This window comes from Pempheris klunzingeri, chromosome 12 (genome assembly GCF_042242105.1).
Source record: "Pempheris klunzingeri isolate RE-2024b chromosome 12, fPemKlu1.hap1, whole genome shotgun sequence".
Lineage (NCBI taxonomy): Eukaryota > Metazoa > Chordata > Actinopteri > Acropomatiformes > Pempheridae > Pempheris > Pempheris klunzingeri.
In genome coordinates this window covers 9,873,712-9,900,654 of record NC_092023.1, presented here as the reverse complement: position 1 = coordinate 9,900,654, position 26,943 = coordinate 9,873,712, and the positions used below count along the sequence as shown (strand labels likewise).

Genomic DNA, 26,943 nt, shown 5'->3' with positions numbered 1-26,943 from the left:
TCTCTTTACTAAGATCTTCGGCAGCTTGTCGGGCTGCACATCTGGCTGCCAGAGATCTGGACTGCAGATCCAGATGGTGGTTATTCACAAATTTGGTATTTATAAAGACATTAAAATACTACACAGCAGCAGCAACGTAGTAAGGCATGCACAATTAAAAAACGTTAACACTAATTAAACTATGACATCTAAGTAACAGTTTAATGTGCCTCTCTTCTTAATTATTAACAGAAGAAAATACCATGTTAGTATGTGTAGACTATGTAGGGTGTGTTATCGTATAGATGCTGTTGTTAGTTGTTATGATAAAGGATGAGAGGTTGAAAACTGGGATACAGTAATCTGCCATTTGAATGAATGTGGGCCGGGGGCATGACCTGCCTGCCCTACTTCCCTACTTCTGCTCCCCTCGCTCAGACCTAATCCATCTTCAAACTCAGCGTTCAACGTGATCTCACCTACACGTCTGTTAAGTTTCATGACTGCATGTTGCAGGTTGTGCTACTGTTGCGGTAACAAAACTCTGTCCACAGATCGATATTTGCAGACAGAGTATTTTACCTTTTTAGTGTAAATGCGCAGAGCTGGACAATAGACTGAGCTTGTGTTTAAAACATAGACATTTGGATATGTCACAGCAGGAAAAGCACAGGTACTAAAATGAATGATGGCTGAGACACTTAAAACAGAACAGAGCAGTCGTTCCTGGGCTTTTCCTTGTCAAACTGTCTGCTGTCAAAGACAGAGATGATCAGAAGGTGCTGCGTGGTATCGACACCAAATCTAACAGCATCAGTGAGAAGCAAAGACATCTATGAACCAAGAACAAACAATTTAGCTAAATTAGACTTTTAGGAAAAAGTTTTAGGAATTTCTAAAGGTAAAATGTGTAAACCAGCACAGTCTCAGACAACATTATGAAAAACATGAAAAGTAGGCAAATATCTTAAAATCATCTAACATTATTGTTAAGATGCGACATTAAGAGTTCTATTTTGATGGGCTGTATTATTAAAAGTAGAAGCTACACATCATGTATTACTGCAGATTCTGACCCTCAGTTAAATCACCTGATGTGTGTTTTTATCCTCGTACACTCACCGATGTTACAAACTCTGCAGCCAAACATTGTTCAAACCCACAGAACTTTATTTCAAATTCTAGTGGAGATCCCAAAGTTTCCACAGACACCAAACACCATGTCAGGATACGTTTTCAGGAAATGTGATGACATTTCCAACCTGAAAATGAATGAATAAAAATGGGAAGGCCGCATGTAGAGGGATTAAAGGACAATAAAAGAGAGAACATCATAAGTTATATATTGAGGGTTTTATGCGTGTGTATTGTGCGTACATAGCCTGTAACATTCATTTAGTCCTAACAGAAGTCAAAATGGGAGTCTGCCCTGAAAAACACTCACTGGGCTGAACACAGAGGGAAGGAGGAAGAAGCAGATGTTCATAGACAGTGAAGATTTTCAGGTTGTGAACGTGGATTCAGTGAATGTTGGCAGTGTGAGCACTTAAAGGATAAATATTCATTATGACACAGGAAAAAGGGGGAAAAAGACACAGTGCTGCTGTAAGGAGACACAGACACCAAACATAGTGTTCAATAGAGCAGACGGAGGTGAGTGAATGTTACCGGTCCATCCCTCCACAGGGAGGCCGACAGGACAAACAGCGTGACGACCAATCAGACAGTACAGCACGTGAAGGACTTACTTGCAAAACTGCTTTTCAGGAAATAAGAAAACACAATTTTTAGATTTCAGAGTTGTTGAGACTATATACATACATGGGGATTCGATGAGATTTCACAACTCAGCATGAAGAGTTTAAACAATTTTTTTAAAACTCCCCTTTTAGTCAAAGTCCTGAGAAAACTGTTTCCAACTGAGGGGTCACGGTTCGGGCACCAGAGGAGCTGGATTAGTTTACCATTTGACAAACAGAAGAGTTTTATTCCAAAATTACACTTCAAATATTTGACCAAATGATTCCCAGCATAATGGACTTGATTACTCGCCGTTTCTTTCAAAATACTGAATGAAAATTTCGGTTATCAAACCCATTCATGTGTGTTTTGGAATAAAAACGTGTAACTTTTCGCTGCCACAGGAAAACAGGTTCTACTATCTGACTAATGAAATAAAAACACAATAAACCATCTCTGCAAATGTTTCTTATAGTGATGTGAAAACAGAGTTTTTTAAAACCGCCACAATATGTTTTTGAAGTGGAAATTATAGTGAAGTACGACAGCTGTGGGTACATCTGTCACAATTTATGCACCAAAACTTGTTCAGCAAGTGTTTTTGCAGATCTCCACCTCCACCTTTAATCAAACAAGCCATTCGGCGCTCATTAAAGGAGCATTCTGTCAATTCGACAGGACGATATGAACAGTCGTTCATCTTCTGTGGCTCTTTTCAAACTCTGGTCTAATGTTACATTCATATTATTTCATAGTTATAAATTATGAGTTTCTGGCTTGTAAATAGAATAATAATAATAATAACAAGTTTTCTAAAAGCTCTGATGTTTCCAACTCATCATTTTATAATACAGAAGTTATACTAATTAAACCCAAAGTTGTTATATTATATTGTAAATGCACAGTGTTTTTAATTCTCACATGATGAATCCTGTAATTGTCTAAGCGAAGGCTCACAAGTCTTGTCCATCTCTACCATCCATCCCATATGACGTGAACGTGGTACAATGAAAGGCACCACTGAGTTGCACAATGGAAAACAGAGGAAGAGGAAGAGCTTGACTTCATACTAATCAGGATAACTTGGCCTCTGCTGCTTCAATTGTGAGCCATTTTTCAGAAATCTGGCTCTTGTTACTCCCCCAACTTTATGGAGGAGCAACACTAAATCACTGTAGTACCTTTTAACTTAACTATCCAAATATCTACAGAACTTTGTAGCAGTAAACAGAACTCATTAATTTAGATGCATCTGGTTTCACTACACAACGCCCTTAAAAAAGCCAATTAAGGCTATTTAAAAGATGTGATAAGCAGTCATGGTAACCGTCTTGGCACAATGTGTGAACACTCCCAAATCTGAATAAAGGTTGGCTTCAATCAGCTGTGACGTCACACCACCAGGCAGCTCTGATTGGCTTATTTGAGAAGGTATTATTTCATTAGTGACAGTCAGGAGCACCAGCTTTTTCTTTCCCATGACAAGACTTATTTAATCCTTACTTTTCTGGTGATGGCAGAAGACTGGACAAGGAGAAAGATGGCAGACTGTACTTATCAATCCATATTTACACTTTTCTTTGTGTAAATGGTGTTGCAGTTCTCTTCCTTTACACTTTACCAGGGCGCTGTGCTGGAAATGCAACGAAATCAGTGGTAATAATGAAGATACGCAATCACCAGAATGTGAGTGGTGGCTTACTGAATTGATTTTGAAAATTAAACCCCAAAAACATAAGTCCTTTCACAGTACGCCACGATGGGCGTCAATATTTCCATCAACAGCGTTCAGTGGAAGGAGTCGCTAGCTACAATAAATGAAAAAGCTCGAGTTTTGGTTGAATGAGAAGGCAATATACGAAGTCTTTACTCCAAAAAATGGGAAAACAAACACAAAAAAGACACGTTATAAATATTAAAGGATCCCTTTATCATGTCAGGATGTGCTGTAAACCTGGCAGAATAAAACATAAAGCAGGTTTAATCCAAAGCAACTAAAGTGCAGAGGTTAAAACTTGTAAAGTGATTTACACCGGACTGGCACAGCGCATTTAAAACACAGAATAGATCAACAAAAATACACAAAGTTTGACCAGCTAAACATCTGTGAACAGTTCCTCTGGGCAGTGATCCGTGTCTGATCAGTGTGTGTTTGTGTGTGTGTTGAGGTCGAGTCCGTTCCCTCATGTTCTCTCTGAGACCTGATGGCGGCTGGTGTTGCAGAGCGCGCTGTGTGTCTGAAATAAACATGGAGAAATAAAAGAGGGACTGTAATGTTAAAGTTTAAAGCGGTTAAAAATCCAGATGGAGGTGCTGGGAGCCATTCACTCTGTACAGGGAGGTCAGTCTGAGGGGAGTCTGATCCAGAGAGGTCCGGTCTCTAACATGGGACAGTCTGATGATACAGTGGTAGAGCAGTAAGAACGTGACATGATGGTCATGTCTCTGTCGGAGAGTTGAGACAGGTAGGTAGGCTGTGTGTGGTGGGGAGAAGGGGCAGAACGGTACAGTTGATTCGCTGCTGTGCATCCTCTTTGCTTGTGTGTCTCCGCCCTTCGTCTAGAACAGCTGGATCATGGACTCCCGAGACTTGCCCACTCCGATCCACTTGACTGAGGACACAGAAGCAGAGGTAGGTGTTACTCTGTTAGTCTGTGTGCCAGTCAGTATGTTTAGAGGCAACTTGGCTCTGGGAAAATGTGATGGGAAATTTTTAGAGTTTTCTGACATTTTATAGACTGAATTATTAATCAATTAATGAAGAAACCAGTGAGTAGATTAATTGATAATGAATTGTTAGTCGCAGCCATAAGTTAGACCCATCCAAGTCTACTCCAAAGTAGAAGCTCCATTATAGTAAACACCTGAAAACAACATTAAAAACGTATTGGGATTGGAAGTAATAACACAACAAGTTAAACATGTCTGGACAAGACTGCAAGAAAATATCACACATATAATTATATAATATACTGTACCCAAAGAAATAATCACTGTCTGGTGGAAGCATAAGTTCTCAAACACGTTAATAATTTAGCTTGATATGTTTGATACAATCAGGTCAATTAAACCAATCAAAATGTTGATTTTCTATTCTATTCTGTGTATCTATGACTGAGTGTCTGTGTGTGGGGGGGGTCATACCAGGCACTCCCACATGTTCCTCAATGAAGCGGACATATTTCTGGGCGTTCTCAGGCAGCTCCTCAAAGCTTCTTGCGGCCGAGGTGTCGCTTTTCCAGCCCGGCAGTGTCTCATACTGGACCTCCACACGCTGCAACACCTCCTGATTGGCTGGCACAGAATCGATGAGATTAGCTTTACAGGAGATGGCCGACAAACAGCTATGAGAACAGGTCGATGTGTTTCTGCCGTGAAATGGAGCTCCCTTTAAAAAAAGCTAGGGAAGGGCCAGCGAGAGGCTAGACGTCACCCACTGAAGGCAGGGAACGCCACTTTTTCAATATCAGTTTACATCTGATGTCAAAGGTCAGTAAGAGTACATTCCTCTTGGAATGGAGAAAACTAGTGCATCTCACATTGTTTCCTATTTGAGATGGAAAGGTGAAAGTAAGGTCTTTTGCACTCAACTCCTTTAATGAAATTTGTTTGCTTGACACTAAACTACTAAACTACCCCATCCCATCTGCCTGCATCCCGAGCAAAAAATGGAGAACAGGACATAGTTTTAACAATTGGCCTTTTAATTATTCTCCTAATATGTGCTGGAATTACATTTAACACTTACTGAAGTACTCATTTACACACTGGCTCACCTGGAAAGTGAGGTATAGTTTGGTTATCGACTTTGTACGAAACGCCCACTTTGATCTCTGTGAACACGTCAAGTATGTCCAGCTTGGTGAGCGCTAAACTGGGGGACAACATAGACAGAAAGGTTACACAGTGAGAGCGCACCCATAGACAGCAGAGCTTCTTCCTGAATACACAGGCGGCTCTGCAAACAACCTCATAACCAATCCTAATCACAGCATCTGTTATGGACACATTAAAAAGAAAAAACAATCTTATTTGGCATCTTGTTATAAAATAAGTGAATATTTTACAGAAGCAGCAAACATCAGGTGTCACTCTTCACCTCAGGGAGCCTCTGATACACACACAGAAAACGACACGAGCACAATGAACTCACGCGGTGAAGCCATTTATCATGTGTGCATATTTGATGAGCACCAGATCCAGCCAACCGCATCGCCTCTTCCTGCCTGTGGTCACGCCCACCTCCTTCCCCCGAGTCTGAAGCAGCTCTCCGATATCCTGAAGACAACAAGACGAGCACAGACAGGTGAAGTGTACTACAGCTGGTTATTGGTGGCAGTGTAGCAAAACCTCCACTGGGTGGCGCTGTTTGAAAACAAAGCCGCTCACAGTCATCCCTGTGATGTCATCACATGATTTACAGGACTTTTTATGCTTTAATGTCATGTTTGCATATTGATGAGGGGGGTGAGGTGCTGTGTGTGCCCTCTTACGTTGCTCTGCTCCGAGGGGAACGCTCCGATGCCCACTCTGGTGGTGTACGCCTTCACAACCCCGTATACCTCGCCAACGTTCTGAGGTGGCATGCCGAGACCCGTGCACACTCCGCCCACCGTGCAGTTGGACGATGTCACAAATGGGTACGTCCCTGCAAAGACACAAGGAGTGAAGACAGATTTTAATCCACACTGTAGATGCTGGTTTAACAAATATGCGACTGAAAAAAGTTGGGTTTTTGAAAGTCTGACACTCTGAGCTCCCTCATCGATAAAATCACGCTGACTGAGCCCCCGCCCCAAACCTGACTTAAGCATCATTAACTACAATTATCAGTTCTTGTTTGCATGTTAGCCATGGGTGTACAGATAACCATCATTGGATTACTTTGGTCCTGAAGAAACCTTAAAAACATCAAGATTCTCAGGCAAGTTCCTGAAATACAGGCGTCTTTTTCCATGATGGTTTATTTGTGATTGACAACAGAGATAATGATAATCTCAGGAAGTGTCATCTAAAACTATGTACATGATTTAGCTGAGTTATGGCGCTTAGAGGAAGTATAATTTTCTGATGCAACTTGGGGAGCCAGACCAGTGCGCTGCCTGTGTGATGTGAGATTTTAATATGAGTAACTCCAGCTAAGGTACTTTAAAACCAGCTGAACTGTTTCCATGACACTGCTGACTGTGTTGTTAAAGGGGCAGAATCAGCAGCCAAACTACAATACCAAACTCCCCGTTGTTTATACAGTGGTGGCATGCACTTGTCTCTTTCATCTCACGTCCATCTTTCCACGCTTCGCCACCCTCCGCCTCACAGTTTGAAAGCCCCTGATCTAGAGGAAGGTAGCTCCTAATGGCAGCACTTTCTGTTATCCCTTTCGATTCACTCGTCCCTACAGTGTTGAGGGTGAGGAGCTGTTTCCAAACAAAGTCCTGTGTTGACATATCCAATATGTTTGTTTGAGTACCTGTCCTGGTATCCTTGGTGGATCAGTCCAGTTTAAACCTGCCTTGAGGCAGACATCCCTGACCTCATTCTTCCTTCAGTCACTGGACAAATATCTTTCAACATGCTCACTGGCTCAAGACAAAACCCACAGAGCATATTAAGTGACATATTCTCAAATACCTTGCTGTGACAGGGGTGGGCTTGAGGCTAACTGACTGGATAATTGAGGTCTGAAACAAAGGAATCTTACCCATCTGACGCTTCTTCCACACAGAACAAATCACTCAGTGAAGTTTAAAGCATTTTTACTGGTCTGTCTTTTGTCTAACCGTACCCAAGGATGCCCCTGAGGTGTTTTGCAGCTTGACACTGCACATTGAAAGAAAGGGCGTGCTTCAGAAATTGTGTTTCAGCTGCTACATTCAAACAAGGACTGAGTTTCTAGGTGTAGATGCTGCAGGCTGCTCACATGCAGATCATCCCATTGTTCAGAAAGACTGTTGATGTGTAATCAAAGAACAGGTTTGATGTCTCGAGCAGCCAGTGTGTCACGCATCATTTCATAGTGCTTTTCAGCTTAACACAGACACCCTGAATAAATAAAGTGTTTTGGAGGTTTAAGTGAAATTGTACAGATAAAGTTAAGATGCTACTGTGACATTTGCTGCAATTTTCTAATCAAGTTGTGTCAGGTTGCGTGCCTGCCAGGACACTGTGCCCCCAAACCACCTGAATTACTGTGAAAATGGTGTTTTGATAACAACCAGAAATGAACTTTGACTGTAATCTGCACAATGCCGTCACGGCTCCTAATAATGACAGGTCTGCTCCGTTACAGCACAACACACTATATAACACGGATTTACTGATTACTCTGTGATTCTGGTCGACTGACTGACGGACTGCTGCTACAGGATGCCTTCGTGTTCATGCACAGTCAGGTGGCGGTAGGTGGTTTAACTGTGAGTGTGCACGTCAAGCCTTGGATGCCAGAGCATTACGGTAGCAGTTAGTAAACTTACCGTCCTCTCTAGTCTGCGCTCCAAGCAGGCTTTTGTAAAGAGCATCACAAAGCTTAAGTGTTTCAGGGCAACATTACTGGGTCACTGAAAATTCACTCAACAGCACTTGGTGATTAGAAATGGTATTTATCCTCAGAGTATGGGTTAGCACAAAGAAGTTAGCTTATTTTCAAACTGGAACATATATACACACACCAAGAAGCTTAATTGTGGTGCACATGCACGCTCACACATGTACACATAGTGACATACTGACCGAAGTCGATGTCCAGTAGTGCTGCGTTGGCTCCTTCCACCAGGATCTTCTTAGGAGGACCGTGAAGAGCCTCGTACATGTAGTGCACCCCGTCTCTCACCATGGGCTTGATCTGCTCCACATAGTCCTGGAATCATACAACATACTAAACATAACTGCAAAGAGGACAAGTAGTTGTTTCTAGAAATACTGTTTGATTTTTATCACCTTTAATTTGACCAGCTCTCCTTCTATGTCAATCTCCAGAGTCGGGTACATAGCCTTGTACTGCTGGGCCAACACTTTAAACCTGCAACAGGCAGCACTGATCAGTTTTTGCTAGCTTCCTCTCACTGTCATTCACTCCACAAACCAGGGTGTTATGATACCATCATCCATCTTTAGATTATGACCAATGGAGGTTCACAAACAAACTAGGAAGCCCCAGGAACTACAAAATGGCTCTTATGGACATTCCCACTATGTGTTTCCACCACATTTGATAAACCGTAAAGATTAGGCAAATTACACCAATGCCATTGGTCCTTTTTCCCCCTGGAGCAGCAGTTTCTTGGTCGGGGAGCAGGAACTACAGTTAGGCCAGAGCCTCCCCATTCATTTTAATGAGGCCAGTCTGGTGACGCAGTGATCAGTAAAAACGTTGAACTTTTGCTGGACTGAAACGTGACGTCATCCAGTCAATAAAACACATCCATGCACGCGTTCCTGGTGGATTATTTTATAACGTGAATCCTGCACCTCTTGCGATCATCACAGCAAAAGATAAGGAATAAGGAAGAATTGCTGTGATAACTTTTATTAGTATTATAGAGCACTGTGTAGATTTTTGGCATTTAATTAGCCATCAAACTGTTGGATCTGTTGCTCAAGCTGCACTTCCTTTGCAACTACCCCACCAACAGATCCCCTTACTGCATGGTTTTAATGCAGGGTTGTTTTCAGTCTGAACATGCACTTAGACTTGACCCTTAATTTGCAGGTAAAACCGGTAAAACTGGTGCTCGGTATGTGTCGTTTATGAGTTTCTTGATACAAGAAAAGGTGGGAAAGACAATTACAATACATACAAACTTTAATCATAGTTAATGTGAACTCATTGCCCAGCAGTCTTCAGTGAGCGTTAATGTTGACACATTGGACAAATATTATAATCCCAGACAGAGATATAATCCTGTAGTACTGAAACAGACCTTTCAGAGAACTGAGTGAAATCAGCCAACAGGTCACATATCCTGAGGCCGCTACGTGCTGCCTTGGCCGAGTAGACCGGACCGATCCCCTTCTTTGTTGTCCCGAGGCTAAGGCCAGGAGAGGAGAGGAGAGGAGGAAGGAGAAAAAAAGAAGAAGTAGCACAGGCATGTGATTTCAATCTACAAATCTCCTTTTTACAGTTTCAGTTCATCATGTCACCCATCTGATTACTGTGAAACTCAGCCACACCCAGTAACAGTAGTTTAATATCAATTTAAGATAAAACACACAGAATCTTCAGTGGACATGACACCTGTCATGTTGGACTGAAGAAACTTTCTCACATCAGAAAAATGGGCGTGAATGACAGTAAATAATATATTGTTATGTCAGACAGAGCTGTTACCTGACCACTGTGTAGACAAGCGAAACCATAACACTGTGAATATTATCATCTATCAAGTGGCAAAAAGCAAACATTCAACTGTCATCAGGCCATTTTCTAATACTGATGTACCACTTGAAACTCTGTAGACTACTGACACAGCATGGTCCTTTAATACATGACAGTATCAGAATAGTGAAATAACACGTTAAACTAGTTGACCTTAACATATTACACACTCAACGTGCACCTTGTAACTCGGACTATTATAAGGAGGGCTCGCCACGGCAAAATTTCCTCACCCAACATCCAAACTACAGAATGAAAATAGCCAAAGATCGTCTACGGTTATTGAGTTTCAGCAGCAGCAGCAGCAGCAGTCAGTGTCAGAAATGCAGTATCCAATCACCACTTGTGCTCAGTGCATGAATGAAAAGCCTACAGGTTTGTTTCTGACCAGTGGTGGAAAAAGTACTCAGATCTTTAACAATACAACAATGTAAAAGTACTCCATTACACACACACACACACACATATATATATATATTAGTTGATTAATATTAATGCATGGTGGAGCTAGTTAAAACTACTTTATATGCAGTTATGTAGTCCAGTGGTTCCTAATCTAGGGATCAGGCCCCCTCAGAGGGTCATGAGATAAACTTGGAGGGTTGTGTGATGATTAATGGAGAAGGAAACAAAGAAAAAGTTCTGCTACATGAAATTGTGCTGATTAAAAAAAACAAAAAACTTTTCTCTTATCTTTGCTTTTTGTGAAATACTGTATAATTTTACCCCCTGTAAACAGTTCCTCTTTGATAGATCAGCGAACAAGTAACCCCTGTTGGAGGACCCCATGTAGACACTGCTGTTTTTGCAAGGGATTTTGTATTTTGTTTTCAAAGCTTATCATGTGCTTTTTAATGTAAAATCTTAATCTTAAAAGTACCTGGTAACATGTGCTTTACAGTAAAATAAAACATATTCGACTTTAGGATGAGATGTGAGTGAATAAGAGCATAGTCCTGTCATTTATGCATTTATAAAAGACAAAACTCTACACCTGTTTTGTTTGTGCACGTTTCTATAGCTACTATAACAATGGGTGTTGTGACAAGCAGAGGCATGCTTCAAATTGTTCTTTCACTGTGACCAAATACTTTCTTTGAGTTTCTTGTATGTTTTGTTTTGGTAGAACTACGGGACTGCTAGTCTCGCCTTTGTGTTTTTAGTTTTGAAAAACATGAGTTCAGGCTATATTCTGGCCAAAACAAAACATTTCTGCTCTGACTTCCAGCATTAGTGTTCGCTGGAAGCCTGTAGATGTTGAGGATCCACCAGCCTGTCACAGCAATCTGCTGCAAGCTTTTAATGACAGTGCCATTAAGACACACACACACACACACACACACACACACACACACACACACACACACACACACACACACACACACACACACACACACACACACACACACACACACACACACACACACACACACACACACACACACACACACACACACACACACACACACACACACACACACTAGCTGGCTGGGTGTTTAGGGCTTTGGTTGCTGCGCTGGTAAAGATAACCCAGCTTTGAACAGGGTCTCCCTTGAGCTTAATCTTGTGAATACTCCACAGACTCAGCTGAACATTCCTCACATCCATCGGTATGGTTCACTGCTTGGGTTAATGATGTATCCGAATAAAACATTTTAAAAAGGTGTGGAATAAAGAAAAAAAAGACCACTGAATAGCTGGATTTATTACATTAAATATTTGTGTGTTAAACATAGGCACCTTAACTGCAGAGCTGCTACACTCCCTGTCTGTCTGCCCTCTGACCTCTCTGAGGACGCCTCTCGGCAAAGCAGAGATGAGATAATAAGCATGTGTCACTGTGGAAACACGTTTCTACACACATGGAAAGTAAAGCTAGATGTGTGTGCAAATTAATAAAGGAGGAGGAGTTCTGTTTCCCCCCTTAACTAAACTACATATATATGCTTGATTATTTACACATGCAGCAGTTACAAAGCATCATTATCGATTTGGAGTCGTTTTTCTGCCTCCTGATGAATGTAAAGCCAATATTCTCTCTCTTTCAGCTCTGATTTGGTCTCAACCAACTCCCGAGGGAAATATGTGGGCTCCTTCGCCGCTAAAAGCTCAAATATGTTCACCATGCTAATCTCTGTCCATGTCATTCTGCTGTCTAGAAAACAAAAGCAAAGAGCTGAAACTCACTATAGAGCTCTGTAAAGCAGAGGGGACCTGCAGATTCAAGTTATCGTTTTCTACAGGTTCATTACTATGAGCAGCCCCTTACACATTGTCATTTGATATATTGTGACTGTAATAATATCAATTATAGCTGCTTACAGTACAGGCCCCAGTCTTGTTTAAGAGTGTAATAAGACTAGAGACTACAGCTGATGCTACTTTCTGTACTTAAAAAAGTATAACAGTATACAGTATAACATACAGTGGTCAGATACAAAGGTGTAATATAATTTTTTTTTTCTTGAATCAAAATGCTCATATTACACTTGCAGTAACAACATTTAGCTACATAATCAGGATATTGTATATTAAGTAAGGGATAATGTACAGTGAGCCGGTCATTATTGCAAAACAAACTCTGACTGAATCATCTCAAATCAACCTGAAGGGTATTTGTTATGAACAACGCTCGCTGTACATTATCCCATTTATTACATGGCTTCATTTTAAAGAAATTAATCATTTGACATAAAATTTTGATTTCATTCTTTCATTGATTTTATATATTTATAGATCTATTATTGTAGCAACGGTCTGTTATACAGAAATAACGGACCATAGGATGCCGTTAAGTGACCAATCAGAGTCGAGCATTCAATAAAACCGTGTAATAATTGTGCTCATTACATAGAACAGTGTTGTTGCAGAAAGGTGTTGTGCCAACAACAACAAATAATCTCTAAAATCATTCAGACCAGAAAAGATTTTGACTCACAGCTGAGGATTACAGGATGTGCTGACCTGCTTCAGTCTTTGAGGTTGTGTTTACAATCACAGACTGAATATCTGATTATGAGACAAAGGTTTACGCGCGTCCCTGGATGTTTAACTAGGCGTTGGCAGTGACTCATAAGATTTGAGTGCCAAAGGGTCACTTTCTCTGTAAGAAAGATACGACAACTGATCTGCTCTCTCCGTCCATGTTTGTGAAGACGGTGTGTGTGCAGCCATTTCAAGCAACAGGTTTCTTACTTCTTGCCTGCTTGCTCTTGTCTCTGCTGTTCCTGAACGCCATCAACCGCTTGGTGGAAGTCAAACACTGCGGAGGAGGGAGAGAGGGGGGACACACTCTCACACACCTCAGAGAAAGCAGGACTCACACACACACACACACATTTTTGCATGCTCACATTCAAACATTCACATACAGATTTTAAAGTCCAGGGGGCAGGCCTGTGAGGACTTACCGATATGCGCTCTGTCTGAGATGATCAACCTTTTCTCCCAGTCTTTGAGACCTGCACACAAACACACTGTGAGTCTGCACACGTTAAAGCACCATCTTGTCCTCTTACTTCCTGTTACATACTATCCGTGTTTAAAACGACGACAACGCCACTCACTTTTTCCTTTGCGTTCATTCTTTTCTGCCTCTTCAAACAGGCCTGGAAGGTGGATCACTACACCATTGCCTGAGGGAAAAATAAATAAATAAAAGCATAAATAAGGTGATGTTTTCGTCTATAGTCTGAACACAACCATCAAACTCTGTGTGTTTCTGTTTTATCATCGATACACCTGTTTCATACAAACTCATAATGACTCTTCTTAAGCCTGCATGTTGTATCAATGTGAATCTATGTTTTATTCCCAAAAAAAAATTCAAATTATCTTATTGAGAACATATGAGTTACATCTACTTCTTATTCATTGAAAATCCCAGAATCTATGAATACGCAAATATATATTTGCGTATTAGGGTTAGGGTATAAGTATATTATATATATAATATTAAGCCTTAAGTACTGAACACAAGATGCCTCCTACTTCACCATATAGCTCATTCTGTATAAATGTGCACTGGAGGTTTCAAGTTTTCACATCACATTTCTGGAACTAACATAATCCACTGCGATTGGTTTCCAGACCACTTGTGATGTCACAAAACCCCTCTCATTAGTTCATGTCTCTGAGTCTGTGTGAGTCTCTTAAACTCATACTTCAGAGAAACTTTCCCCCTTTCAGCAGATGAATTTAAAAAACATCCTTCTGGTGTCAAACCCTTCACATAAATCATTCTACCCAGTGGAAGTCTGACATCCAAGTGGACTAACAATAAGCACAATGCATTTTTGAGTAGAGGAGTTTATTCATTTCCATACTGAAAATACAGAAAAGGCGCAGCTTCTTAACCTGAAATGGATGAAATTAATATTTTGTTTCTTTGAAGCACAAGCTGGGTGTCAGTAGTGTTGGCAAAGGGTCCTTCTGTTGCAAGCAGTAACACCACTGGACCTCACAAGATCTCTGAGGTTTTCCAGACTGTGCACAGTTGCACAGTTTAAAAGGCTTTAGGATCATCAGTTGCACAAACTGACATTGCACAGTCTGACACAGGTTGCGACACAGATTTTATCAGACCCCTCTCGCACTGTGTTACATGCAATAAACCTAAGTGGTCGTTACTGTCATACAGTGTAAGACAGCACATTGAATCGTCTATCTTAAGTCTAATTATATGTGACATCTCAACCAGAGTCAATGTCTGACGATGTGAAAGCAGCCCCAGGTGTGTACGGACAGCCTAACTGTGATGTTAAAGAATGTGTTCCTGTCAGACAGAGCTGCCCCAGCGATGTCTGTTCGCAACAGTATTCAAACAGCTGGCCCTAATTATCTTTTTAATTGGTTTGTGTTAACTAGAGGAGGTGAGGTAATTACTTTAACCAAATCAAATATAAGAAATCTGGAAAAAAGGAAAAAAAAAAACAACAAACACTCGACTACAATGTAGTTGTAAATGCAGGAGATGCAGATACAAACCATTTGCAGCTCTAGAACAGGAAAGACCTGAACACAGACTAGTTCTCAGTGGTGGAGGCTATGAATATACACACAAGAGTGATGGTAAAATAAACAAAGACATATGTCCACCCTAGGACAAAGAAACGATTATGAATGACAGAAATGACACCATAAGAACAAATTGTTGACACTCGTTTATTCTTCTGTCTCAGTGTTTATCCATAAGCACTGCCATTCTATGAGAGAAATCACAAGCAGATGTCCAAATAACTGAATACAGCTCCAAGTATGATCGCACTCAATTTGTATCTATGTGTAGTCTTTGTTCTCCATAATGTAAAAACTCTGGTCAGAATTGGGGCAAATTATCAGTCGCTTTATAAAAGACAAATCTGTGACAAGTACACCGACTCCTGAGTGAATTCAGAGGTGCCTGGAGCTAAATACTAATGTCAGCAGACTAAGCAGGTACAGTGTTTAAAGAGATGATGACAGCCACAATCCACAGTGGATTAGCACCAGGTCTGGGGTGTGTATGCATGATGCCGTACCTGACACTTGTATCGAACTTGAGAAAGACCAGGTGTGGTTGAAACAGTGTTAATATCTTATCTGTGCTGCAGGTATTTGGTCATAAACCAAAGTATTGGACAATTCAAAATTTAGAATTGATGATGGCGCTGGATGAAAAGCGGATTATCAAAATTATTACAACTGAACCTGAGAGCGAGGTCCGTAACCTTCATGTGTCATTCTGGACTTCCTGAACCTGTCTGACCTCATTCAACCATACACCCTGTCCCTCCGATCCTCAGACACTCCTTCACACCCGTCTCCCTACCTTCTGGGACAGAGTTGTCAGTGTCGCAGCCCCGACCCTCTGGAGCACTTTCCCTGCTGACATCCGCAACACTTAATCTTTGGACATGTTTAAAAGACTCCTCAAACACCACCTGTTCACCACAGCCTACAACCTCTCCCAACTCTGCTTCCCCAGCTGACACATCTGCCACATTTTTTGTGCGTTTGCTTTTTTATTTGTTTGTGCAGCATTTATTCCACAGTGTCCAGTGTCCTTGGCTCTCTTGAAATGTGCTATAGAAATCCAAGTTTTTATTATTATTTTTATTATTATGAATGTGTGCACCCAATTTCCTGACAATCCACTGCACAGTTGTCAAGACATTTCACACTAAAACTGACATGTGACCCTCATGGTGCCACTGGAGGAAAAGTCATGTAATTACCAAAGTCATGAGGTTACATCCTCTGGGGACCAATTTAAGGCAATCCACCCAATTGTTGCTGATATATTTCAGTCTGGACCCAAGTGGTGGACCGACAGACAGACCAACATTACCGTCCATAGAGCTGTGCCACGAGCAAGGCTATAAATATCCACACACCAAAAAAACGAGTGAAAGATGCTAAATGTATGAGATGTTTTGTAGTGCCAATCTGGCCTCCTTTCACAGCTGTTAAGGGAGAATAAAATGCCACTCATGAATGACAGACCTGACAACCTGCAGTGCTTTTAAAAATAACCTTCACACCTTCCACAGCACAACAAACCCAAATCACGATCTCAAGCTCAGGCAGAGAAATGTTGACCACATCTATAAATAATCACCTCAGCTCAGTCAGTGCATTTTACAGTTTCAGCCTCCTGGAAATTAGCTGAGAGAGAACGTGCCTCACAGAGCTGGCAGCACTTAACAATACAGTTATAGTACCAACGGGCACTTTCAGATAAAAGCTTCCACCAAAGTGAACATATTGTTATGAATATGGTGTTTATCGTTACTGCTGGGGTTGATTGTTGCCTTTTGATGAGAATGGCTAAAAGAGTTTAATTAAGTAAAAACCTATACGTGGCTGCAATTTAATACAATTGTTTTTGTATTTGTCCTATTTGTTTTGTTTTTTAAATTGTCAAAATAAATAGAATAACTTACAAAACTAAAGTTAAGAAAATAAAAATGGGTGCGACAAGTACAAATTGCACTGAAATACCAACATCACACCACCATGCCGCGAGCCTGTTTGAGTGTTTGAGCCTGCAGAACAGCATCAATGTGTCATATATCAAAGAGGAAAAAGCAGAAATGTGATTAAATATTGACAGATCGCATGGGTGTACATGTTAGAGTGCAGATGTGTGGAGGGTTGGAAGCCAGAAAGAAACAGTAAGACACCATTAGCTAATGAAGTTAGTGCAGATGAGTGGATGTGAAGTAGTCTGCAGTCTGGCTCTGAGTCAAGCTGATCACTCTCACTGTGGCAGTCATCAAAATGGAGGCTGTTAGTCTGGCTAAAAGGAGCCTCGTTCAATTCATCAAGAAAATAGCGAGGAGAGACGGCCTTGGAACGAGAGCCTGTGCGCGATATTGTGTGAGCAAATGGTGTGTGAGTGTGTGTGTGTGTGTGTGTGTGTGTGTGTGTGTGTGTGTGTGTGTGTGTGTGTGTGTGTGTGTGTGTGTGAATGCCACAAATGTGAGTGTGAATGTGTAGAGTTTTGTGCGTGCTTGCGTCTGTGTGCGTTACACACCAATGAAGGCGGTGACCTTGGGGTTGATGATGCCGCTGGGGAGGAGATGAAAGTCGTACTCCACCGAGTCAACCACCACAGTGTGTCCTGCGTTGTTGCCGCCCTGCAGAGAAAAGACAGAGACCAATGAGGAGAGACGGACAGAAACACAGAGGCATGAGCCTAATGGAGGCTCTGCAACTTTGTTTGGCTCAGCTGGAAGGCAGACTGAATAGTTCAGCGAGTAGCAACAAGCATTGTACATAAACCTCTGGCTACTGTCTCATAGTAGGAGTGCTTCTCGCTGCTGTTGCTCACTCCAGTGAAAACTTGCTGTCAAATGTGTAAGCAAAGGACCGGTGAAATGGGTTGTTGCATATGTAAATAATGTTCCAGTCCCCACACGCAAAATCACGTCTGTCAAGAATTGCTGCTCCAAACTCCCTGACAAGCTAGCCGGCCTTTTTTTCAGCACATATGAAGTTCAACGATAAAAGCCAACCAGCTTGGATAGCCAATAAACGTAGGACATTTCCATATTTTTGTGCTAAACCTCTTATTTGCAAGGTTTGCTCGTGTGACTGTCAAATTCACCAAACTTTCTTAGCTGGATGAAATGGCTCATTCCAGCCTGTTGAATGTTGATGAGATTTCTCATTAGCATAATCTACACCCGTAAAACTGACATATACTCCAAAGCTACCTATTCAGCTCCATTGTTAGGCAAGTTTCATTCACAAAAAAATAAAACAATTAGACATTGAAGAAGACAGGAAATTGAAATATGTTTTGTTGATTCAATTCAATCCTCACATAAAATATGGCGTGTTAACCAGCTGCAGGAAATCACAAGCACAAGTTTAAAGAAATCAAAATGCTGACATTTTAGTGTGGTCGCCCGGCCAATTGACTGCGTGGTGCTAAACCACAGGAACATGGTTTCAAAAAGGCAAGAACTGTATGTAATGCTGACTATATGTACTTGCTGAGTGTTAATCTAGATGCTGCATACAGGCGTGCACATGATTTACTCCAGCTGACAACGGAGATAAAAATGCTAGAATGAAGTTCAGAAAGGGAACAGCGAGTCCTAGGATGGGAACTTCACACTCTGACCTGCTTTGTTCTTCTTCGCTTTGCGCTTCAGTCAGTGCAGCTCATGGACTATCAGACACACATATTGAAAAGAAATAGATGACATCCACAGTAAAAATGATCCAGGCAAAGCACAAGACACTGAGACAGGAAGGGACAAATGAATGAAGTATTTTTATTTTTTGCTGTGATGATGATGATGATGATGATGATGATGATGATGATGATGATAATAAGGCAGCTGCAGACCCATTCAAACCTCTGTAGGTTGCGTCACTGCTCACTACCTGAGGTGCCGATTCAACTTAGTCTGTCCTGTGACCAGGATGTGTTCCTAATGCTGTTGCCCGTGGATATAAATCAAGCCCAGCATGTGCTTTGACCACATGGGGTTATTCCTGGCCATAGCAATACCCTGAAGGTGGAGAGGGGGAATAGATGGGGGGGGGGGCAGATGCCTCTCCTTTTTAGATATTTTTACGATCCATCCCATCCCCCACAGAACCTAACTCTGGTTCTCACACAGTCCCGTGACTGGCTTCACACAAGACGACAAGAAGCTCAACTTTTCATGCAGTAATTTTACGATGTTGGTCTGTTCCGCACACATGATATCTACTGTGTGTCTGTCCGTCCTGAAAGAGGGACCCCTGGGAGACTGAAGGGTTTGGTAAGAAGTCTTATGGACAGGCTGATTATATTTTTTTATTATTACACTTCTTCCAAAATAAAGCAAGAACCCAGCCTTAACGGGTCAAGGCATGTTACCTGATCTGGACCTAAAAAAAAATGCTCCTGACCAGGGATAAAAACGAACCTCACACCCCTCCACTTTAGTACGGGTGTGGCATGTTTATGGGTTACTATTACAGCTAAAATGCCTTAGTTATTTAAATTATTTAACCAATTAGTTGACCCACATCTTATTTAAAGCAGCTATAATTGATAGTTTTATATTAACAATGGATCATCACAAGGTGTTGCTCATTAATCTACTGAGAATTATCAGCTGACTGCAGTGAGAGGGAAGAGCAAACAGTGACTGTTAGGGCGATGGAAGGGAAGCACAATAAAAACAATGTCTAATGGCTAAATAGGCTAGCTAATTTAAAGCCTCAATAACACACAAGCTTGGCGAAGAGAAGAGGCGGTGGAGTGGGGGTTTATATGTAGCAACGTCATCAATCGTCAGAAACCGCCATCAGGTTACATAGGAAGGGGTTGGGAAATGACACTGTAACAGTAAAACATGTATACCAAAATTTGAATTTCATATCTGAGAGATATGAAACACTGGTGTGAACCTACAGAACGACAGAAAACCCTTAAAAACTCATAATGTCCCTGCCCTTTAATGTTACACCAAACTGTGCACACACCCCATCATATTTAATATTTTGTGTAAGACTAAAACTGAAAATGTGACATTACATTTAGCATAATGGCTGCAACTAATGATTAGTTCGTGAAAGAACTGTTTTGTCTCTGGAATGAGGAAATGTTTGGCTTTTGCTTAATGAATAACCAAAAAATTACTTGATAATGAAAACAGTTGCTGATTCACGTTGTGTTGCAGCTCTACAGCATTTAGCACGCAGATTCATATTATGCAGTATTAAGCTGTAACGTGTTCAAGAACTACAATTCACTGCAGGCTATATACAAATACTGTCTGAATGTCTGTTTATCTCTTATCTGACCTGTGTGTTGAGTGCAACATTGCGTCTCTGAGCAGCAGGGTGGCATGTTGAGCACAGACAGCACCACCTCCTGAACAGGCTTAACAAGTCAAGTTCAAGCCCTGTTGTTGGCAACCACCTGTCTTTGTAAAGTATAGTTTAACGTGAAACTGAAGGTACTGAGGTCAGTCTTTTCTGGAGATTGATCTGCAGGTACGCAGGCGTTTGTTTGGCAGGTTTGACGCCTCAACATGATGTAACTTGTACCTTACCCTTTTAGTTAACCCTTTAAAGTCTTGACAGATCATGTGCACACACACCCTCTATTTACCAAAAGATCCATTGAAAGGGGCGAACAAGGCAAACGTCTGTTTACATCACCATAGCAACCACGTCAAGTGCATTGAATCTGCACGTGGTATAGGTGCCTTCAGCTAAAAGCATACACTTAGTTACCAGTTTATTAGGTACACCAAGCTAAACGCCTCTCTGTTTAAACAGTGCCACAAACTACATCCTCCTAAAACAGTTTCGACAAACCCGAACGTTATAACCTTCATAAAGTAGGATTTATAGCAGGGCTGTTGTAGTTTTAACTAGTTGTACCTAATAAACTGGCAACTGAGTGTATATCTTTATGACACAGTTCATGGCAAACAAATGAAGTGGCAAAACCCAGTGTAAACATGCCTGGACTTCTTTGAGAGTTACTCCTACAGACAGGAAATATCATCCTTTTAATTTCTTCTGACTGAAAAATGTCACAGTCTAAATTTTAATGTTCCAGACTCCGCTGCTACATACTCACATTGCTTGTTTCGTCTAACGCTCCACAATACAATTATATTAAATGTACTGTTGTATGTATGACAAAGAAAAGCTGAAAATCCTCACATCTGAGAAGCTAAAGTCTGAGAATGTTTTGCAGTTTTTTTAGAAAATGACAATTGATTGATTATCAAAATAGCTGGAGTCATTTTTTTGATTCTTGGATTGTCTTAATTGTAATTATTATTATTGTTGTTGGTGGTGTGTTGTTTAACACTCGTAAAGACCCCTTGTGACTTTTACATGGTGTAGCTTTTTAAGAGTAAAATTCAAGCATTTTTCAAGCACTTTCGAGGTGCCTAAAACAAAGACTCTGAAAATTGTTCATATAAATGCAATTAGGAAAAATAAAAGTTCACAGAATTTCTTTATACCCGCAGCAATCAATGTATATTAACATACAACTAACAAATATGACGACGGGATTGTTTCACTTTAAGGAGGCTAATGAGCAAATATCTGCTCCATTTACTTGCCGAACATGGATATATGATATCCTGCAGAAATGACAACTGACTCGCCTGCCATTAGTCTCCTGAGATGTGTTTTACGGGTAGCACCCTTCACACACACCCTTCTTGTAACTCCAAATGTGACTTCTAGGATCTTAGAGGTCTTGACTGTAAGGAACACCGAGCACAAGTGCTGGCAAAGCTACTTTTATAAAAAGATCATCGCAGTACTTCACTCCTCACACACACACACACACATCACTGAGCTCCCAACAGACAGATACACACACACACACTAATGTATGGAGGGGAGGCTGTGCAGGACCACTGCCAGAAAGCAGCTTATTTTTACATGTCACAGGGCTGCTCAGAGAGAATCCTTGTTATGTCAACTTGTTATCAACAGAGAAAACTAATAGTCCTCCGTTATCCACAGAGTTAGTAGGAGCTAATAAGAACCAATAAGAACTAATAGTTCTCCATTATCCACAGAGTTAGTAGGAGCAGTCAAAAGATTAGCAAGATTGTCTGGATTATTAAGGAGGCGTTTTTGGTAGCGACTGATTATTTGCCAAATTTAGAATGGATTTTATTTAGGCATGGTTCTTGCATGGCTGCATGTGGTTAGATAGTGTTTAGTCATTAGAGATTTGAAAAGTTTGGCATTTCTTTTAACATGACTAAAAGTCTACACTAGCGGCTCTGTGAGGCTGTACAGAATCGAGCCAATAATCGCATTGATGTCAGGGAAAGTGTGAGACTAAGCAGGCTTTCCTGAGCTTTTATGCAACTCTGAAAAAAAAGCTCATAAAGTAAACTGTGATTGATTATGTTTCTAAAGCAAGTTTCTAACCTTTAAATTTGAAACGACTGGAATCCAGCCGCTTCTTAAGGACCTAAAGCATATACTGAACACAGTAAAATTAAGTTTAGACACAGATCAGTTTGTGGATCTGAACTTTCTCGGAGTAAATGTGGTTCAAGTATGTGTCTCAAGGCCATCAGTGCCTCAGTCCCTCTAAAGTCCCTTTCACACACTGTCTCTTCTGTTAAAAATGGCACCTCGTGCCATTTCTCAGGCTCCAATCCATCCTTTTTGCATGAAGAAAAGAAAGGTGCGTGCAAATTCAATACAAAGCGCAGGGAGTTTAACCACTGAACCGATGTGCTAACCAATCCAGATAAGGAGTAAGTGTGTGTGTGTGTGTGTCACATGGATGTCACTAAAAATTGTGGCTTGATAAGATAAAATAACAGCAGCCATGATCATATGATGTGCTGAAACACTAAGGGTGTAAACTTGCCTTTAAGCGGACAGTCACATACACTGCACAACTCTGTGTCTTTAGAGAGGAAAGCAACATCTGTTTGACACAGTTAAATAAATGTTATCAACGCACACGTGTACATCATACGGTGGTGTGCATGTGTGTGTGTGTGTGTGTGTGTGTGTGTGAGAGAGAGAGAGGGGGTGCGTGTGGGGGCCCCTCAAAGCACAACAGTGTGTACAGTGCACATACAGATCTGTCCACATGCAGTCTGCAGGATGAAGACAACACTATTTTGTTAATAAAATAAAGAGCATTTGAATTTGACAATATATTACATCAAATGTGGTGACATTTTGGTGTTTCTTTGTCATATTTAAACTATGCTGGTGGTGGACAAGTGCAGACATACACTGTTTGCAGCAACAGTCTGATTACTTCACGTTTTATAACTTAAATGAAGCTAATGCTGCGTTCAGGAGCAGCAAAAGACTACATTTAAGCCCTTATGAACAGGAAGCAGTACTAACCACAGTCCCAGATGATATGATTTAATATCAACTCCCAGCTCTATAATTAAAGGAGTCAAACCCCAAGCTGCTACCAACATTAGTCATAGCCTCCTGCTAGCCTTTAGCTTTAAAGGTGGCCCTAAAGGAAGCTCACCTGGTCACTGCAGCTAGCCAAAGGTACCTTCACGTATCACCTGTCATGTGCAAACGACAGGAGACAGTTGTGTTGTAGGTGTCTGAGGAGCTAAGCAGCTAGCAGGAATTCAAGGTGACATTAGCAAAAACAGTGGGAACAAACAGACTGTCTGAGGTGTTGTTAGCTAGCAAACTGTCGTTAGCTTCCCCCACACCTGGGTTAACTTGGCTCGTTCGCCACCGTTACCTGCGGGATTTCCGGTAAGAGGCGCCTAACCAGTGAATGCAGCACGGGGGCTAAACAGCAAACCAACCTGACATCTGCACACCATATCCGCGTCTTGTGCCAGCAGATCCACAACTTTTCCCTTCCCCTCGTCGCCCCACTGAGCCCCCAGCACCACGGTCACTCTGTTGCCGACGGCCGGTCTCGGTGCTCGTTTCGTCTGTCCGCCGCTGCCGTTTGCGGCCCCGGCGGGTTCCTCGCTCCCACTTTCCGACATGTCTCTGCTGGGGTCGCTGGCTGACTGCACTTGTTCGCCCTGAGCTGCTGCTGCTGCTGCAACCAAAGATAGCTGAGAACACTGAAGGTTGATCCCTCCACGGTCAACGTTACACCTCGCACATGCGCACATGGGTCTGACTGTGCAATTAGCAAACCCAGAAGTGCACCTGCAAGTGCAAAAGCCTGAAAAAGAGCCGCACAGCTGCAGCTTTATACATCAGAAAATAAGTCACCTGCAGTTTCAATTGGGACGAACTAAAGCAATTCCCCCCTACTTGTTTTATGTTGCATTTTTGAGCTTTAGCCGACAAACGTTTGGGGATGCGACGGTAGGGGAATCATCTTGATTGCTTCTATAATCTCAGAAGACGCTCCCACTGCTCTGGAGGTGTGTTCAAGCTCAAAGAGGTGTAACATCCAGCTCCAGTTATCAGCCTTAATCAGTCTATTAAGTCTATTTTTTCAGAGTTTTGTTTCCAGGACAAACTTATCATACTTTTTATGTTATACTCCATAATTTTTCATTTCATTCTCAGTCCAGAGCGGCTTATTAAAGATATAAAAGTATACAAATGCACAGCAAAATAGGAAAAGGCAAAACAAGACAAGTATGAAGATCAGAAAATAAACAAACACTTGTGCATGTCACAACATGAACCACAGTGAATTTTATACTACTGTCCAAACAGTATGGACTTGAAAAAGGTCTCTCAGGGTTCTGTTGACTTTGTCAAAATATTTTAGGAATATGGATCACTGATCCCAAAAACTCAACATCACAGTTCTGTTTTCTACCAATGGGCTTTAGATTAAAGGTCCCATATTCTGTTCATTTTGAAGTTTTTATTTGAGTTTGGAGGTCCAACTAGAGCAGGTTCACATGGTTTAATGGTTAAAAAAAACACATAATTTTTCTCGACATGGCTGCTGCAGCTGTTTTCAGCTCCATTTTCAAAGAACAGAACAATCTACTGCTTCACTCTTGCCTTTGACACCTTCATGTTACGTTAGCGAGGAAACAGTGAGGTGGATTCAGGAGGTTTTCAGAGGGCGGACACAGTTGACAAGCTGAAGGGCTAGAGGAGGTCACATGATCAGCATGTCCCCTTATGACATCATAAAGGGAGCAAACTATAAACGGTGTGTTTTCACACACAGTTACTGAAAGATGGGGCAGGAGAAAAAGAGAGTGAGTGTCTGAGTGTCTGTAGACACACCGGGGTCACACATTTATGTTGAGAAGGCATTAGAAAGAACAGTTTACAGAATGTGGGACCTTGTCCAGAAGCTCTAACATAGATGTATTAGACGTGTGTTGTATCTTGAATTATTTGGCTCCATCTAGTGGTCATCAGAAATACATGCATGTCTTCACTGCTTACATTATAGAACATTATGCCAACAACATGCTGCATCTAAACTTAGAGGTAACATAAATTTCTGATTTCTGAAATCTCTTTCCCCAAATTTCTGAATCTTTGTTGAAACAGTGAGTGCCGAATTCAAAATGTCACTTGTCAGTAGAAAGTAGAAGCTGATAATCCACCAACTGTCGGCCAGTCTCCCACTTTTTTCCTTTTTAGAGACTTGTCAATCTTGTTTGTGCATGCTGCAGATGGAGGTGCACAGTGCCAGGTAGAGCTCACATCACGACTGTCCTTTCATCTCCTCTGAGCTCAGCATGGGACAGATGGTCAAGTGGGTGAACAGGAGAGTGGACTGGCAGCAGAGGGCACAGGGCACGACAAGGGCCTTTTATTAACAAACTGATGTCTTTCCTCCAGGTTTTACACACGGATCTTATCTAATGGAAATGTAGTCTGAACTGTTATTGTTACTATTGAAGACTAAGATAATTGGTCACAGTAAACCAGACATCTGAAATGGATCTCTCATAAACTGAATATGAACACAATTGGCTGAGTATTACTCCTCTTGAACAGTAAACTGAACTTCATGGGTAAAATCTGTGGAGTGCTCCTTTAAGCAAGATATTCTAACTCTGTTAGGATGCCCTCTTTTCTTTAATGGACTCTCTCTACTTGTAACATGGCTAATATCTGAGACCTTTCAAAGATCTTTCTCCTACTGAAAAAAATCACTTAACTTGTATTATTAGTTATGCTTTAAAAAGCACAATTGCTATTTCTGTTTTGTAAAAACGACAATGTTTGCAGTGGTAGAAGAAGAAGGCCACTCATAGCTTTTACTTAAGTATAGGTAGCAATCTGCAAAGAAGGAAAAAGTAAAAGTAGATATTCACACCCTGCTGCTGCCATATTTTCAAATTTGCCTCCAGCCTGTTTGGAATAAAACTTGGGTTAAAGGGCACTGAGCAGGTCAGTGAATAGGGCTCCATGGGCCTAAGGACTTAGCCACGTTAAACCATTTTGAGTGGTTTGAGTTTGTAAAATCCTGATCTGAAGCCACCAGATAAATGGAGTAAAAAAGTAAGTTAAAATATTCAGAGATGTAGTGGAGAAGGTGTATAAAGTAGCATAAAATGGAGATATGAGCATCTCAAATTGATTCAAGGTTAAAGCTGTAGTCCTGCAGGGGGCAGCAGAGCTCTAACATACGTAAACATAGACTGTATGACGTCAACACGTCTGCTCGTATGTATACCTACGTTCTCTCATCCATGACGTCAGCACGCTCTCCCTCTGTGATTGCTTGCTACTTCCGTAGCTTTTAAGCTAAATCTACACGCAACATCAACCGTATAAAACCTTTCACATATTCCACGCTCAGCAGTAATCCTAAAATGTCTGCTCGGCTCATCCTCAGGGCTTTTGTAAACGAGCGACTGACAGCTGCTGCCGAGGAAATATTTGAGGTGTTTGAAAGGACGATAGTAAAATACGAAGAGGAGGCTTACAGC

The 26,943-nt window shown here is 41.4% G+C and overlaps 1 protein-coding gene across 1 annotated transcript; it reads right to left on the bottom strand.

Moving 5' to 3' along the window:
- Nucleotides 1-1,169: 1,169 nt before the first annotated feature.
- LOC139210613 (adenylosuccinate synthetase isozyme 2) lies at nt 1,170-24,114 on the bottom strand. Its single transcript, XM_070840683.1, has 13 exons — nt 23,872-24,114; nt 17,610-17,712; nt 13,660-13,728; nt 13,504-13,554; nt 13,289-13,355; nt 9,639-9,746; nt 8,656-8,737; nt 8,449-8,575; nt 6,213-6,367; nt 5,873-5,997; nt 5,496-5,593; nt 4,864-5,013; nt 1,170-4,331 (listed from the first exon to the last, which is right to left on the bottom strand). The coding sequence occupies exons 1-13, from the start codon at nt 24,058-24,060 to the stop codon at nt 4,279-4,281; spliced, it is 1,377 nt and encodes a 458-aa protein (XP_070696784.1). The 5' UTR covers nt 24,061-24,114; the 3' UTR covers nt 1,170-4,278.
- Between the last annotated feature and the right edge of the window lie 2,829 nt (nt 24,115-26,943).

Bases quoted from the DNA above. Each gene is read 5' to 3' on its own strand.
- LOC139210613 (XM_070840683.1), bottom strand. From the start codon at position 24,060: ATGTCGGAAAGTGGGAGCGAGGAACCCGCCGGGGCCGCAAACGGCAGC. The intron at 9,747-13,288 runs GTAAGAAACCTG...TCCTGGCCTTAG, and splicing joins CAAGAGCAAGCAGGCAAGAA to CCTCGGGACAACAAAGAAGG. The intron at 8,576-8,655 runs GTGATAAAAATC...GTATGATTCCAG, and splicing joins GAGAGCTGGTCAAATTAAAG to GACTATGTGGAGCAGATCAA.